The sequence below is a fragment of the Dendropsophus ebraccatus genome, chromosome 1 (genome assembly GCF_027789765.1).
Source record: "Dendropsophus ebraccatus isolate aDenEbr1 chromosome 1, aDenEbr1.pat, whole genome shotgun sequence".
Classification (NCBI taxonomy): Eukaryota; Metazoa; Chordata; class Amphibia; order Anura; family Hylidae; genus Dendropsophus; species Dendropsophus ebraccatus.
The window spans coordinates 223151987-223169174 of record NC_091454.1 but is presented as its reverse complement, the minus strand read 5'-3'; the positions used below and the strand labels follow the sequence as shown (position 1 = coordinate 223169174).

General features: G+C 54.4%; 1 protein-coding gene across 7 annotated transcripts in view; it reads left to right on the top strand.

Moving 5' to 3' along the window:
* The window catches only part of MINK1 (misshapen like kinase 1), a 57889-nt gene that overhangs the window by 14736 nt on the left and 25965 nt on the right, over positions 1–17188 (top strand). For all 7 annotated transcript variants that reach the window (XM_069949195.1, XM_069949186.1, XM_069949150.1 and 4 more), the window contains exons 2-8: positions 7277–7342; positions 11500–11556; positions 11674–11799; positions 12991–13101; positions 13366–13456; positions 13551–13681; positions 14429–14483. In XM_069949195.1, the coding sequence (XP_069805296.1) occupies positions 7277–7342; positions 11500–11556; positions 11674–11799; positions 12991–13101; positions 13366–13456; positions 13551–13681; positions 14429–14483 (637 nt within the window). The remainder of the gene's footprint in view (positions 1–7276; positions 7343–11499; positions 11557–11673; positions 11800–12990; positions 13102–13365; positions 13457–13550; positions 13682–14428; positions 14484–17188) is intronic.

Below are 17188 nucleotides of genomic sequence, written 5' to 3'. Positions count from 1 at the left end.
CATTACTGTTACCTCTCAGGCTGCCGCTAGTATAAAGCTGTGAGCAGTATGAGGCAAGGACAGGGAGAGCATTACCCTGCAGAGTATTGTGTGGTGGGGATACATTATACACTGTACCAGACCCTCAGCTGTGAGTGGGATGAGAGTATTGTGTGGTGGGGATACATTATACACTGTACCAGACCCTCAGCTGTGAGCAGGATGAGAGTATTATATGGTGGGGATACATTATACACTGTACCAGACCCTCAGCTGTGAGCGGGATGAGAGTATTGTGTGGTGGGGATACATTATACACTGTACCAGACCCTCAGCTGTGAGCAGGATGAGAGTATTGTGTGGTGGGGATACATTATACACTGTACCAGACCCTCAGCTGTGAGCAGGATGAGAGTATTGTGTGGTGGGGATACATTATACACTGTACCAGACCCTCAGCTGTGAGCAGGATGAGAGTATTGTGTGGTGGGGATACATTATACACTGTACCAGACCCTCAGCTGTGAGCAGGATGAGAGTATTGTGTGGTGGGGATACATTATACACTGTACCAGACCCTCAGCTGTGAGCGGGATGAGAGTATTGTGTGGTGGGGATACATTATACACTGTACCAGACCCTCAGCTGTGAGCAGGATGAGAGTATTGTGTGGTGGGGATACATTATACACTGTACCAGACCCTCAGCTGTGAGCGGGATGAGAGTATTGTGTGGTGGGGATACACTGTACCAGACCCTCAGCTGTGAGCAGGATGAGAGTATTGTGTGGTGGGGATACATTATACACTGTACCAGACCCTCAGCTGTGAGCAGGATGAGAGTATTGTGTGGTGGGGATACATTATACACTGTACCAGACCCTCAGCTGTGAGCAGGATGAGAGTATTGTGTGGTGGGGATACATTATACACTGTACCAGACCCTCAGCTGTGAGGAGCAGGATGAGAGTATTGTGTGGTGGGGATACATTATACACTGTACCAGACCCTCAGCTGTGAGCAGGATGAGAGTATTGTGTGGTGGGGATACATTATACACTGTACCAGACCCTCAGCTGTGAGGAGCAGGATGAGAGTATTGTGTGGTGGGGATACATTATACACTGTACCAGACCCTCAGCTGTGAGCGGGATGAGAGTATTGTGTGGTGGGGATACATTATACACTGTACCAGACCCTCAGCTGTGAGCGGGATGAGAGTATTGTGTGGTGGGGATACACTGTACCAGACCCTCAGCTGTGAGCGGGATGAGGTCAGATAACAATGCTCCAGTGTATACAGGAGATCAGTGGGTGTGCCATGTACACAGAGCTGTTTATCTAAGGATGGTCGCTGACTATTCCCATCCTCCCCTCCGTCATTATCTCACCGCATTAGCCGTAATACTCGGGAGTGCTGTAATAAGGGGGGGACTGAATGTAGGGCTGCACATTAAAGGGACACACTCCTCTCCGTAGGCCTCGTCGGTGCTGCTGCTCTCTGGTGTCAGCCATCTTGGCATTGTCTCCTGTAGATGAGTGCAGTCCTGTACGCCGCCCCCTGTTGGGCCTCCGGCACTTTAAGACTCCTATTAATACACTGATTGTTTATGTCTTCTACGTCTCCCGTATTCAGTACACAGCTCCCCTCCCCTGCTTCACATATCAGCTTGCAGGGAACGTTGGCTGATAGACGCCTGTTGTTTCCTATAAACTGGGGGATCGGATCGTGTGATTGGCTCTTCTGTGGTGGTGGTGGGGGGGGGATACAGGAGGAGGGTGCAGAGACCCTATTACTGTATGTGACCCATCTACTGGGGAGGTGTGGGCCCTGCCGTGACCCCACTACTGGGGAGGTGTCCACTGGGGAGTAGTGGGCCCTGCCGTGACCCCAATACTGGGGAGGTGTCCACTGGGGAGTAGTGGGCCCTGCCGTGACCCCACTACTGGGGAGGTGTCCACTGGGGAGTAGTGGGCCCTGCCGTGACCCCACTACTGGGGAGGTGTCCACTGGGGAGTAGTGGGCCCTGCCGTGACCCCACTACTGGGGAGGTGTCCACTGGGGAGTAGTGGGCCCTGCCGTGACCGCTGGGGAGGTGCTGGTCCTGCTGTCACCGCTGGGGAGGTGCTGGTCCTGCTGTCACCGCTCGGGAGGTGCGGCCCCTGCTGTGACCGCGGGGAAGGTGCGGGTCGTGACCGCTGGGGAGTAGTGGGCCCTGCCGTGACCGCTGGGGAGGTGCTGGTCCTGCTGTGACCGCTGGGAAGGTGCGGGCCGTGACCGCTGGGGAGGTGCTGGTCCTGCTGTGACCGCTGGGGAGGTGCGGGCCGTGACCGCTGGGGAGGTGCTGGTCCTGCCGTGACCGCTGAGTAGTAGGGGGCCGTGCCGTGACCACTGGGGAGGTGCTGGTCCTGCTGTGACCGCTGGGGAGGTGCGGGCCGTGACCGCTGGGGAGGTGCGGGCCGTGACCGCTGAGTAGTAGGGGGCCGTGCCGTGACCGCTGGGGAGGTGCTGGTCCTGCTGTGACCGCTGGGGAGGTGCTGGTCCTGCCGTGACCGCTGGGGAGGTGCTGGTCCTGCTGTGACCGCTGGGGAGGTGCTGGTCCTGCTGTGACCGCTAGGGGGTAGTGCAGGCCGTCGCATGACCGCTGGGTAGGTGCTGGTCCTGCTGTGACCGCTGGGGAGGTGCTGGTCCTGCTGTGACTGCTGGGGAGGTGCTGGTCCTGCTGTGACTGCTGGGGAGGTGCTGGTCCTGCTGTGACCGCTGGGGAGGTGCTGGTCCTGCTGTGACCGCTGGGGAGGTGCTGGTCCTGCTGTGACTGCTGGGTAGGTGCTGGTCCTGCTGTGACCGCTGGGTAGGTGCTGGTCCTGCTGTGACAGCTGGGTAGGTGCTGGTCCTGCTGTGACCGCTGGGGAGGTGCTGGTCCTGCTGTGACCGCTGGGGAGGTGCTGGTCCTGCTGTGACCGCTGGGGAGGTGCTGGTCCTGCTGTGACCGCTGGGGAGGTGCTGGTCCTGCTGTGACCGCTAGGTGGTAGTGCAGGCCGTGGCATGACCGCTGGGGACTGCTGGGGGAGGTGCTGGTCCTGCCGTGACCAGTAAGAAATTGGAGGGTCCTACCGTTGTTGAAGAGGTAGTACATATTAAGGAAGTAGAGGTCCTGCCCTGATGACTGGGGGGGGGGGGATAGTCGGGTATTCTGCCCTGATGGGGGGCTGGGGTCCTGCCAGGCTTGGGATAACCCCTCTATGGTCAGTGAGCGGGATCTTCCTTCCGGCGTACACTCCTCCTCCTGTTACATGTCATTAGGAGGATGCCCTCATTTAAAGTGACAAATCATTGTTAATGATTTACTTAAAGGGAAGTTCCACTTAGTTCCCCCCCATGTCATCCCCTGGGTGCAGGTGTATTCACCCGATATCATGAGATGATCCCTGTATGAGGAGTGTATGGAGAGCGCCCCCTGGCTGCCGCCGGACCGCTGTACCCCCCCCCCCCCCCCCCCTCCAGCAGGTCTCCCCGTGTGTGAGGAGGACGATCTGTCAGTGTTCCCCCAACTACAGGCAGGACGGGGTTAATTCTTCCAAAACTGCAGAGAGAGAAGCAGCGTGCTGCAGTGCAGTATGGGAAATGTGCCAGCAGCTACAGGGAGCGTCCGTCACACTCAATATTCCTGACGATCTGTGTTGTGGCGTATACCGGGGGAGGGGGGTCATATATACCACCTGTATCCTCCTCCTGACTGGTGTACAGTATATAGTATATACCGGGGGAGGGAGGGTCATATATACCACCTGTATCCTCCTCCTGACTGGTGTACAGTATATAGTATATACCGGGGGGGCATATATACCACCTGTATCCTCCTCCTGACTGGTGTACAGTGTATAGTATATACCGGGGGGTCATATATACCACCTGTATCCTCCTCCTGACTGGTGTACAGTATATAGTATACACCGGGGGAGGGGGCTGGGCATATATGCCACCTGTATCCTCCTCCTGACCGGTGTACAGTATATAGTATACCGGGGGGGGGGCATATATACCACCTGTATCCTCCTCCTGACTGGTGTACAGTATATAGTATACCGGGGGAGGGAGGGCATATATACCACCTGTATCCTCCTCCTGACTGGTGTACAGTATATAGTATATACCGGGGGGGGGGGGCATATATACCACCTGTATCCTCCTCCTGACTGGTGTACAGTATATAGTATACCGGGGGAGGGGGGCATATATACCACCTGTATCCTCCTCCTGGCTGGTGTACAGTATATAGTATATACTGGGGGAGGGGGGCATATATACCACCTGTATCCTCCTCCTGACTGGTGTACAGTATATAGTATATACCGGGGGGGGGGCATATATACCACCTGTATCCTCCTCCTGACTGGTGTACAGTATATAGTATACTGGGGGAGGGGGGCATATATACCACCTGTATCCTCCTCCTGACTGGTGTACAGTATATAGTATACTGGGGGAGGGGGGCATATATACCACCTGTATCCTCCTCCTGACTGGTGTACAGTATATAGTATATACCATGGGGGGGGGGCATATATACCACCTGTATCCTCCTCCTGACTGGTGTACAGTATATAGTATATACCGTGGGGGGGGCATATATACCACCTGTATCCTCCTCCTGACTGGTATATAGTATATGGGGGGAGGGGGTCATATATAACACCTGTATCCTCCTCCTGACTGGTGTACAGTATATAGTATATACCATGGGGGGGGGCATATATACCACCTGTATCCTCCTCCTGACTGGTGTACAGTATATAGTATACTGGGGGAGGGGGGCATATATACCACCTGTATCCTCCTCCTGACTGGTGTACAGTATATAGTATACTGGGGGAGAGGGGCATATATACCACCTGTATCCTCTTCCTGACTGGTGTACAGTATATAGTATATACCGGGGGGGGGGCATATATACCACCTGTATCCTCCTCCTGACTGGTGTACAGTATATAGTATATACCGGGGGGGGGGGGGTAATATATACCACCTGTATCCTCCTCCTGACTGGTGTACAGTATATAGTATATACTGTGGGGGGGGCATATATACCACCTGTATCCTCCTCCCGACTGGTATATAGTATATGGGGGGAGGGGGTCATATATAACACCTGTATCCTCCTCCTGACTGGTGTACAGTATATAGTATATACCATGGGGGGGGGGCATATATACCACCTGTATCCTCCTTCTGACTGGTATATAGTATATGGGGGGAGGGGGTCATATATAACACCTGTATCCTCCTCCTGACTGGTGTACAGTATATAGTATATACCGGGGGGGGGGGGGGTGGATATATACCACCTGTATTCTCCTCCTGACTGATGTACAGTATATAGTATATACCGGGGGGGGGGCGCATATATACCACCTGTATCCTCTTCCTGACTGGTGTACAGTATATAGTATATGGGGGGGGGGGCATATATACCACCTGTATCCTCCTCCTGACTGGTGTACAGTATATAGTATACTGGGGGAGGGGGGCATATATACCACACCTGTATCCTCCTTCTGACTGGTGTACAGTATATAGTATATATCGGTGGAGGGGGGGCATATGTACCACCTGTATCCTCCTTCTGACTGGTGTACAGTATATAGTATATGGGGGGCATATATACCACCTGTATCCTCCTCCCCCTGACTGGTGTACAGTATATAGTATATAGGGGGGGGGGCATATATACCACCTGTATCCTCCTCCTGACTGGTGTACAGTATATAGTATATACCGGGGGGGGGCATATATACCACCTGTATCCTCCTCCTGACTGGTGTACAGTGTATAGTATATGGGGGGAGGGGGTCATATATACCACATGTATTCTCCTCCTGACTGGTATATAGTATATACCGGGGGGGGGGGTGGATGTATACCACCTGTATTCTCCTCCTGACTGATGTACAGTATATAGTATATACTGGGGGAGGGGGGTGGGTGGGTGCATATATACCACCTGTTTCCTCCTCATGACTGGTGTACAATATATAGTATATACTGGGAGAGGGGGGCATATATACCACCTGTATCCTCCTCCTGACTGGTGTACAGTATATAGTATACCGGGGGGGGGGGGGGCATATATACCACCTGTATCCTCCTCCTGACTGGTGTACAGTATATAGTATACCGGGGGAGGGGGGTCATATATACCACCTGTATCCTCCTCCTGACTGGTGTACAGTATATAGTATATATCGGCGGAGGGGGGGCATATATACCACCTGTATCCTCCTCCTGACTGGTGTATAGTATATGGGGGGAGGGGGGCATATATACCACCTGTATCCTCCTCCTGACTGGTGTACAGTATATAGTATATACCGGGGGAGGGGGGGTCATATATACCACCTGTATCCTCCTCCTGGCTGGTGTACAGTATATAGTATATACCGGGGGAGGTGGCATATATACCACCTGTATCCTCCTCCTGACTGGTGTACAGTATATAGTATATACCGGGGGGGGGGGGCATATATACCACCTGTATCCTCCTCCTGACTGGTGTACAGTATATAGTATACCGGAGGAGGGGGGTCATATATACCACCTGGATCATACTCAGTGGTGTACAGTATATTTTTACTGGGGAGGGATTTTGGGAACAGTAGGGTAACCGCCATGTTTCTCAGGCAGGGGTGTATACTTCAGCATCACCTGCGTTGTGTATATTGTGTACCCGCCATGTTTCTCAGGCAGGGGTGTAAACTTCAGCATCACCTGCGTTGTGTATATTGTGTACCGCCATGTTTCTCAGGAGGAGCTGTATACTTCAGCATCACCTGCGTTGTGTATATTGTGTACCGCCATGTTTCTCAGGAGGATCTGTATACTTCAGCATCACCTGCGTTGTGTATATTGTGTACCGCCATGTTTCTCAGGCAGGGGTGTATACTTCAGCATCACCTGCGTTGTGTATATTGTGTACCCGCCATGTTTCTCAGGAGGAGCTGTATACTTCAGCATCACCTGCGTTGTGTATATTGTGTACCGCCATGTTTCTCAGGCAGAGCTGTATACTGTGAGATGTAATCGGGGCTCAGATGCATAGTAACAGCCTCTCGGTGCCAGCTGCTATATATAGCCACTACACCTACCCGCGGTGACAGCCGCTCTGACACACGGTAGCGGATTGTCAGCTCTTGTGAACGCTTCTCGGGTGACATCACCGCCTCAGGGTGCGATTGTCATTGTGATAACTTTCTCCGCCAGCTTTCCCTCTTCTCACGTTTCTTTTTGTTCTTTTTCACAGGATCCTGCAGGAATCTTTGAACTGGTTGAAGTGGTTGGAAATGGGACATACGGGCAAGTGTATAAGGTAACCGTCTCCCCCGGCCCTCCATGCTGACTGCTATCACTGCCCTCCATGCTGACTGCTATCACTGCCCTCCATGCTGACTGCTATCACTGCCCTCCATGCTGACTGCTATCACTGCCCTCCATGCTGACTGCTATCACTGCCCTCCATGCTGACTGCTATCACTGCCCTCCATGCTGACTGCTATCACTGCCCTCCATGCTGACTGCTATCACTGCCCTCCATGCTGACTGCTATCACTGCCCTCCATGCTGACTGCTATCACTGCCCTCCATGCTGACTGCTATCACTGCCCTCCATGCTGACTGCTATCACTGCCCTCCATGCTGACTGCTATCACTGCCCTCCATGCTGACTGCTATCACTGCCCTCCATGCTGACTGCTATCACTGCCCTCCATGCTGACTGCTATCACTGCCCTCCATGCTGACTGCTATCACTGCCCTCCATGCTGACTGCTATCACTGCCCTCCATGCTGACTGCTATCACTGCCCTCCATGCTGACTGCTATCACTGCCCTCCATGCTGACTGCTATCACTGCCCTCCATGCTGACTGCTTCCCCCGCCCATCTCTCATCGCTACCCTCCATGCCGCTCCCTACCCCTCACTGTCTGCCCCTGCCGCTCCCTACCCCTCACTGGCTTCCTCTGCCGCTCCCTACCCCTCACTGGCTTCCCCTGCCGCTCCCTACCCCTCACTGTCAGCCCCTGCCGCTCCCTACCCCTCACTGTCTGCCCCTGCCGCTCCCTACCCCTCACTGTCTGCCCCTGCCGCTCCCTACCCCTCACTGTCTGCCCCTGCCGCTCCCTACCCCTCACTGTCTGCCCCTGCCGCTCCCTACCCCTCACTGTCTGCCCCTGCCGCTCCCTACCCCTCACTGTCTGCCCCTGCCGCTCCCTACCCCTCACTGGCTTCCCCTGCCGCTTCCTACCCCTCACTGGCTTCCCCTGCCGCTCCCTACCCCTCACTGTCAGCCCCTGCCGCTCCCTACCCCTCACTGGCTCCTCCACCCCCTACTCTTTGCTGCCTCCTTATGAAGTTCTCTGTACCTTACTCCCTACTGCTCTCCCCCCTGCCCCTCAGCTCCCTACTCCTTGCCCCCCTGCCTCTCTGCTCCCTCCTTTGCGTGCTCTCTCTGCTTATCCTCTCCTCCATCACTGGTCGTCCGGCCGTTCTCTTGGAATGTGTCGCTGTCTTTTCTCTCCATTGTCCGCTCTTGTACTGGCAGTGCCAGCCTGGAAACTGCAGAGTAAGCAGACGGCACATGGAGAGGAGGGGGAGGGGGAGGTGGGTGAGAGAGACGGAAACAGAGGGGGCGTTATTAGGAGAATGAGCGGGGGAGTATTAGTGTAACATGGATTACCATAGCAACAGAAGATGATGTGCAAGCGTATAAGAGAGTGCCTGCAGCGCCATTGTCTACCTGAGGGCACGTAGTGTGCGGGACTGCCCTCTACTGGGGGCAAATGTCTCCTCCTCCTGCAGGGTGATACAGATAGAAGGAGCTATGTGTCTCCTCCTCCTCCTGCAGGGTGATACAGATAGAAGGAGCTATGAGTCTCCTCCTCTTCCTGCAGGGTGATACAGATAGAAGGAGCTATGCGTCTCCTCCTCCTCCTGCAGGGTTATACAGATAGAAGGAGCTATGCGTCTCCTCCTCCTCCTCCTTCTGCAGGGTGATACAGATAGAAGGAGCTATGCGTCTCCTCCTCCTCCTCCTGCAGGGTGATACAGATAGGAGGAGCTATGTGTCTCCTCCTCCTCCTGCAGGGTTATACAGATAGAAGGAGCTATGCGTCTCCTCCTCCTCCTCCTTCTGCAGGGTGATACAGATAGAAGGAGCTATGCGTCTCCTCCTCCTCCTCCTGCAGGGTGATACAGATAGGAGCTATGAGTCTCCTCCTCCTGCAGGGTGATACAGATAGAAGGAGCTATGCGTCTCCTCCTCCTCCTCCTCCTGCAGGGTGATACAGATAGAGGGAGCGATGCGTCTCCTCCTCCTCCTGCAGGGTGATACAAATAGAAGGAGCTATGTGTCTCCTCCTCCTCCTGCAGGGTGATACAGATAGAAGGAGCTATGCGTCTCCTCCTCCTCCTCCTGCAGGGTGATACAGATAGAAGGAGCTATGCGTCTCCTCCTCCTGCAGGGTGATACAGATAGATGGAGCTATGAGTCTCCTCCTCCTCCTACAGGGTGATACAGATAGAAGGAGCTATGAGTCTCATCCTCCTCCTCCTGCAGGGTGATACAGATAGAAGGAGCTATGCGTCTCCTCCTCCTCCTCCTGCAGGGTGATACAGATAGATGGAGCTATGAGTCTCCTCCTCCTCCTACAGGGTGATACAGATAGAAGGAGCTATGAGTCTCATCCTCCTCCTCCTGCAGGGTGATACAGATAGAAGGAGCTATGAGCCTCCTCCTCCTCCTGCAGGGTGATACAGATAGAAGGAGCTATGAGCCTCCTCCTCCTCCTGCAGGGTGATACAGATAGAAGGAGCTATGCGTCTCCTCCTCCTCCTCCTGCAGGGTGATACAGATAGAGGGAGCTATGAGTCTCCTCCTCCTCCTGCAGGGTGATACAGATAGAAGGAGCTATGAGTCTCCTCCTCCTCCTGCAGGGTGATACAGATAGAAGGAGCTATGAGTCTCCTTCTCCTCCTGCAGGGTGATACAGATAGAAGGAGCTATGAGTCTCCTCCTCCTCCTGCAGGGTGATACAGATAGAAGGAGCTATGAGTCTCCTCCTCCTCCTGCAGGGTGATACAGATAGAAGAAGCTATGAGTCTCCTCCTCCTCCTGCAGGGTGATACAGATAGAAGAAGCTATGAGTCTCCTCCTCCTCCTCCCTCTGCAGGGTGATACAGATAGAAGGAGCTATGAGTCTCCTCCTCCTCCTCCTGCAGGGTGATACAGATAGAAGAAGCTATGAGTCTCCTCCTCCTCCTCCCTCTGCAGGGTGATACAGATAGAAGGAGCTATGAGTCTCCTCCTCCTCCTCCTGCAGGGTGATACAGATAGAAGGAGCTATGAGTCTCCTCCTCCTCCTCCTCCTGCAGGGTGATACAGATAGAAGGAGCTATGAGTCTCCTCCTCCTGCAGGGTGATACAGATAGGAGCTATGAGTCTCATCCTCCTCCTCCTGCAGGGTGATACAGATAGCAGGAGCTATGAGTCTCCTCCTCCTCCTCCTCCTGCAGGGTGATACAGATAGATGGAGCTATGAGTCTCCTCCTCCTCCTCCTCCTCCTGCAGGGTGATACAGATAGAAGGAGCTATGCGTCTCCTCCTCCTCTTCCTGCAGGGTGATACAGATAGAAGGAGCTATGCGTCTCCTCCTCCTCTTCCTGCAGGGTGATACAGATAGAAGGAGCTATGAGTCTCCTCCTCCTCCTGCAGGGTGATACAGATAGAAGGAGCTATGGGTCTCCTCCTCCTCCTGCAGGGTGATACAGATAGAAGGAGCTATGGGTCTCCTCCTCCTCCTCCTGCAGGGTGATACAGATAGAAGGAGCTATGAGTCTCCTCCTCCTGCAGGGTGATACAGATAGAAGGAGCTATGCGTCTCCTCCTCCTCCTGCAGAGTGATACAGATAGATGGAGCTATGCGTCTCCTCCTCCTCCTCCTCCTGCAGGGTGATACAGATAGAAGGAGCTATGAGTCTCCTCCTCCTCCTCCTGCAGGGTGATACAGATAGAAGGAGCTATGCGTCTCCTCCTCCTCCTGCAGAGTGATACAGATAGATGGAGCTATGCGTCTCCTCCTCCTCCTCCTCCTGCAGAGTGATACAGATAGATGGAGCTATGCGTCTCCTCCTCCTCCTCCTCCTGCAGGGTGATACAGATAGAAGGAGCTATGAGTCTCCTCCTCCTCCTCCTGCAGGGTGATACAGATAGAAGGAGCTATGCGTCTCCTCCTCCTCCTGCAGAGTGATACAGATAGATGGAGCTATGCGTCTCCTCCTCCTCCTCCTCCTGCAGGGTGATACAGATAGAAGGAGCTATGCGTCTCCTCCTCCTGCAGGTGATACAGATAGATGGAGCTATGAGTCTCCTCCTCCTCCTCCTTCTGCAGGGTGTCTCTGTCCGCCATTGCTCTGTATACCCCTCCTTCTCCTGTATACTTGCAGTAGTGACCTGTGTCCTCTGTTTTCAGGGTCGTCATGTCAAGACGGGTCAGCTGGCCGCTATCAAAGTCATGGATGTTACGGAGGTGAGTGGGCGGTGGATGACGTTGTGGTCGGTCACCGCTCCCTTGGTTGGTGTCTCTTCCTCTGCTATAGAGCGGGGGGTCCGTATATGCCGCCATTGTGTGTGTTGTGTTTTTCAGGATGAGGAGGAGGAGATCAAGCAGGAGATTAATATGCTGAAGAAGTATTCTCACCACCGCAACATCGCTACCTACTATGGAGCCTTCATCAAGAAGAGCCCCCCGGGGAACGACGACCAGCTATGGGTGAGACCCCACTCTCAGCTGAGTGTAACTGGGGGCACATGTGTGGGAGGAGGGCGGGGCTAAGTATGTAAGGGGGTCTGATTGTGAGATAATGGGGGATTAGGCATTGGGAGAGGCTGTACTATAAATAGGGGGACATGGGGGAGGAGCTCTGCTGGGATTACTGGGGACATGGGGGAGGAGCTCTGCTGGGATTACTGGGGACATGGGGGAGGAGCTCTGCTGGGATTACTGGGGACATGGGGGAGGAGCTCTGCTGGGATTACTGGGGACATGAGGGAGGAGCTCTGTTGGGATTACTGGGGACATGGAGGGGCTCTGCTAGGATTACTGGGGACATGGGGGAGGAGCTCTGCTGGGATTACTGGGGACATGGGGGAGGAGCTCTGCTGGGATTACTGGGGACATGAGGGAGGAGCTCTGCTGGGATTACTGGGGACATGGGGGAGGAGCTCTGCTGGGATTACTGGGGACATGGGGGAGGAGCTCTGCTGGGATTACTGGGGACATGGGGGAGGAGCTCTGCTGGGATTACTGGGGACATGGAGGGGCTCTGCTGGGATTACTGGGGACATGAGGGAGGGGCTCCGCTGGGATTACTGGAGGACATGGGGGAGGAGCTCCGCTGGGATTACTGGGGGACATGGTGGAGGGGCTCTGCTAGGATTACTGGGGACATGGGGGAGGAGCTCTGCTGGGGTTACTGGGGACATCGGGGAGGGGCTATGCTGGGATTATTGGGGGACATGGGGGAGGGTCTCTGCTGATATTACTGGGGGACATGTGGAGGCTGACCATGTAACCCATGCACAGCTCCGGCCCGGATGATCCAGGGCTGACCATGTGACCCATGTACAGCTCCGGCCCGGATGATCCAGGGCTGACCATGTGACCCATGTACAGCTCTACTCGGCTGGTCCAGGGCTGACCATGTGACCCATGTACAGCTCTGCTCGGCTGGTCCAGGGCTGACCATGTGACCCATGTACAGCTCGGCTCGGCTGGTCCAGGGCTGACCATGTGACCCATGTACAGCTCCGGCCCGGCTGGTCCAGGGCTGACCATGTGACCCATGTACAGCTCCGGCCCGGCTGGTCCAGGGCTGACCATGTGACTTGTGTGCTGTTAATGTTAGTGGAGCCTGCTCCCCTCCAGGTTCAGTACTCACCCTTGTCTCCTGTTTTCTGGCAGCTGGTGATGGAGTTCTGTGGAGCCGGATCAGTCACCGATCTGGTGAAGAACACCAAAGGGAATGCTCTGAAGGAGGACTGCATCGCTTACATCTGCCGAGAGATCCTGCGGGTGAGGGCCCTGTGCCACCTCTGTCCAGGAGAGCCGCCTGTCCCTGCCTGCAGACAGCTGGCTTCTAACCTCATAGTGACCTGATCTATGTGCAGAGGGACTAAGGGCCGGGCTACCAGTATGTGTACTCACCTGATCCTATGGTGCCCAGTCCTGTTGCTGTCAGCAGCAATACTGAGTGGGACTGTGGGAAGGGCTGTGACTCCTTTAGATGATTGTGGTTTCCCATGTTTATGTCCTGGTAACCCCTCATGTCACCCGCAGGGCCTCTCCCACCTACACGCCCACAAAGTCATCCACCGAGACATCAAGGGGCAGAACGTGCTACTGACTGAGAACGCGGAGGTGAAGCTGGGTGAGTACACAGGAGACAGGGAGCGCCATCCTCACTGCTATATCCACCGTGGCTCAGTCTCATCACAGGCTCTTCTCTTTTGTTTTTTCTTTAGTCGATTTTGGGGTCAGCGCCCAACTGGATCGTACAGTGGGAAGAAGAAACACCTTCATAGGGACTCCCTACTGGATGGCACCAGAGGTCATCGCCTGTGATGAGAACCCAGACGCCACATATGACTACAGGGTATGAGGCAGTGATATATTGTGTGTGTGTGTGTGTTTTACCCTGTATCACCCTGCAGGGGGAGGAGCAGAGACATAGCCCCATCTACCTAAATCTCCCTGCAGGAGAAGGAGACTCATAGCTCCTTCTATCTGTATCACCCTGCAGGAGGAGGAAGAGACTCATAGCTCCTTCTATCTGTATCACCCTGCAGGAGGAGGAAGAGACTCATAGCTCCTTCTATCTGTATCACCCTGCAGGAGTAGGAGGAGACGCATAGCTCCTTCTATCTGTATCACCCTGCAGGAGGAGGAGGAGACTCATAGCTCCTTCTATCTGTATCACCCTGCAGGAGGAGGAGGAGGAGACCCATAGCTCCTTCTATCTGTATCACCCTGCAGGAGGAGGAGGAGGAGGAGACTCATAGCTCCATCTATCTGTATCACCCTGCAGGAGGAGGAGGAGACGCATAGCTCCTTCTATCTGTATCACCCTGCAGGAGGAGGAAGAGACGCATAGCTCCTTCTATCTGTATCACCCTGCAGGAGGAGGAGGAGACGCATAGCTCCTTCTATCTGTATCACCCTGCAGGAGGAGGAGGAGACGCATAGTTCCTTCTATCTGTATCACCCTGCAGGAGGAGGAGGAGACTTATAGCTCCTTCTATCTGTATCATCTGTCATGCTGTTTTTTATATATATATATATATATATATATATATATATATATATATAATATTATGTACCTTCTTTCTCTCTCTTTCTACAGAGTGACATTTGGTCTCTGGGTATCACAGCTATAGAGATGGCGGAGGGTGCACCACGTGAGTTATATAATGTTTCCTGTCCATTATAAATCCTCTGTCAGTCTCTTACAGTAATAGCTGTCTAGTGGTGGAGCTCTGGCTGTATCTGCGGTGTACGTTACTGTCTGATGGGATACAATGGATTCTAGAGCTTTCTGTGGCCGTGACTGTAAATTTACAGCTAAGTGTTTTATCCTTAGAAACAACAATAACCAGATCTTTCCTGCTTTTACTCATTCATATTTTTGTCATGTGCATCAATCTGTGAAGCAGCCGACATAGAGAGTAATAATACCACTGCAAGGACTGTGTTACTGTGTTAGTTCCTTGTGTTGAAATCAAGGCTGTCACTGAGCTCTGCTACTACATCATCCTGTGGCTTCAGAAGGTGTCTGATAGGCGGCTATCAATAGTCAGCCTCCGGTGATGGTTGTCAGTACAGTTGGCCTCTGGTGATGGTTGTCAGTACAGTCGGCCTCTGGTGATGGTTTGTAGACAGGTTGCAGTGGTTAGCAGCTCTGTCTCCTGCCACTTTTCCTTATATACCGTGCAGCGCTCTAGGGGTGGCTGATTGGCTGTTGGTACAGTTGTCCTCTGGCGGTGGCCGGTTGACTGGCGGTACAGTTGTTCTCTGGGGGTGGCCGGTTGGCTGGCAGTACAGTTGTCCTCTGGGGGTGATTGGTTGGCTGTTGGTACAGTTGTCCTCTAGGGGTGGCCGGTTGCCTGTGGGCACAGTTGTCCTCTGGGGTTGACTGTTGGTACAGTTGTCCTCTGGGTTTGGCTGGTTGGCTGGCGGCACAGTTATCCTCTGGGAGTGGCTGGTTGGCTGTTGGTACAGTTGTCCTCTAGGGGTGGCCGGTTGCCTGTGGGCACAGTTGTCCTCTGGGGTTGACTGTTGGTACAGTTGTCCTCTGGGTTTGGCTGGTTGGCTGGCGGCACAGTTATCCTCTGGGAGTGGCTGGTTGGCTGTTGGTACAGTTGTCCTCTGGGGTTGGCTGTTGGTACAGTTGTCCTCTAGGGTTGGCCGGTTGGCTGGCGGCACAGTTATCCTCTGGGAGTGGCTGGTTGGCTGTTGGTACAGTTGTCCTCTGGGGGTGGCTGGTTGGCTGTTGGTACAGTTGTCCTCTGGGGTTGGCCGGTTGGCTGTTGGTACAGTTGTCTTCTGGGGTGGCCGGTTGACTGTTGGTACAGTCGCCCTTTGGGGGGTGACCGGTTGGCTGTTGGTACAGTCGCTCTTTGGGGGTGGCTGGTTGGCTGCTGTTACGGTTGTCCTCTGGGGGTAGCCAATTGTCTGTCGATGCAGTTGTCTTCTGCGGTTGGCTGTCTGTACATCAGTACAGTTGCCCTCTGGGGTGGTCGGTTGGCTGTTGGTAGAGTTGTCCTCTGCGGCTGGTTGGCTGTCAGTACAGTTGTCCTCTGGGGGTGGTCGGTTGGCTGTTGGTAGAGTTGCCCTCTGCGGTTGGTTGACTGGCAGTACATTTGTCCTCTGGAGGTTGCTGGTTGGCTGTTGGTACAGTTTTCTGCGGTTGGCCGGCAGTACAGTTGTCTTCTGGGGGTGGCTGGTTGGCTGTCGGTGCAGTTGTCCTCTGCGGTCAGCTGTTGGTACAGTAGTCCCTGGGGGTGGCTGGTTGGCTGTTGGTACAGTCGCTCTTGGGGGGTGGCCAGTTGGCTGTTAGTACAGTTGTTCCCTGGGGGTGGCCGGTTGGCTGTTGGTACAGTCGCTCTTTGGGGGGTGGCCGGTTGGCTGTTGGTACAGTTGTTCCCTGGGGGTGGCCGGTTGGCTGTTGGTACATTTGTTTTCTGGGGGTGGCCCTTTGGCTGTTAGTACGGTCGCTCTTTGGGGGGTGGCCGGTTCTCTCTCGGTACAGTAGTCCTCTGTGTTTGGCTGTCGGTACAGTCGTCCTCTGGGGGTGGCTAGTTGGCTGTTGGTACAGTCGCTCTTTGGGGGATGGCCGGTTGGCTGATGGTACAGTTGTTCTCTGGGGTTGGCTGTTGGTACAGTTGCTCTTAGGGTGGTGGCCGGTAGGCTGATGGTACAGTTGTTCTCTGGGGGTGGCCGTTTGGCTGTTGGTACGGTCGCTCTTTGGGGGTGGCCGGTTCTCTCTTGGTACAGTCGTCCTCTGTGGTTGGCTGTTTGGCTGTCGGTACAGTCGTCCTCTGGGGGTGGCTGTCGGTACAGTCGTCCTCTGGGGGATGGCCGGTTCGCCTTTGTTGCAGTTCTCCTCTGCGGTTGGCTGTCGGTAAAGTCGTCCTCTGGGGGTTGCCTGTTCGCTGTCGGTACAGTCGTCCTCTGGGGAGGCAGATTGGCTGTCGATGCAGTTGTCTTCTGCGGTTGGCTGTCAGTACAGTTGTCCTCTGGAGGTGGTCGGTTGGCTGTTAGTAGAGTTGCCCTCTGTGGCTGGTTGGCTGGCAGTACAGTTGTGCTCTGGAGATTGCTGGTTGGCTGTTGGTACAGTTTTCTGCGGTTGGCCGGCAGTACAGTTGTACTTTGGGGGTGGCTGGTTGGCTGTCGGGGCAGTCGTCCTCTGCGGTCGGCTGTTGGTACAGTCGTCCCTGGGGTTGGCTGTTGGTACAGACGCTTTTTGGGGGGGTGGCCGGTTGGCTGTTGGTACAGTTGTTCCTTGGGGGTGGACGGTTGGTTGTTGATACGGTCGCTCTTTGGGGGGTGGCCGGTTCTCAGTACAGTCGTCCTCTGTGGTTGGCTGTTTGGCTGTTGGTACAGC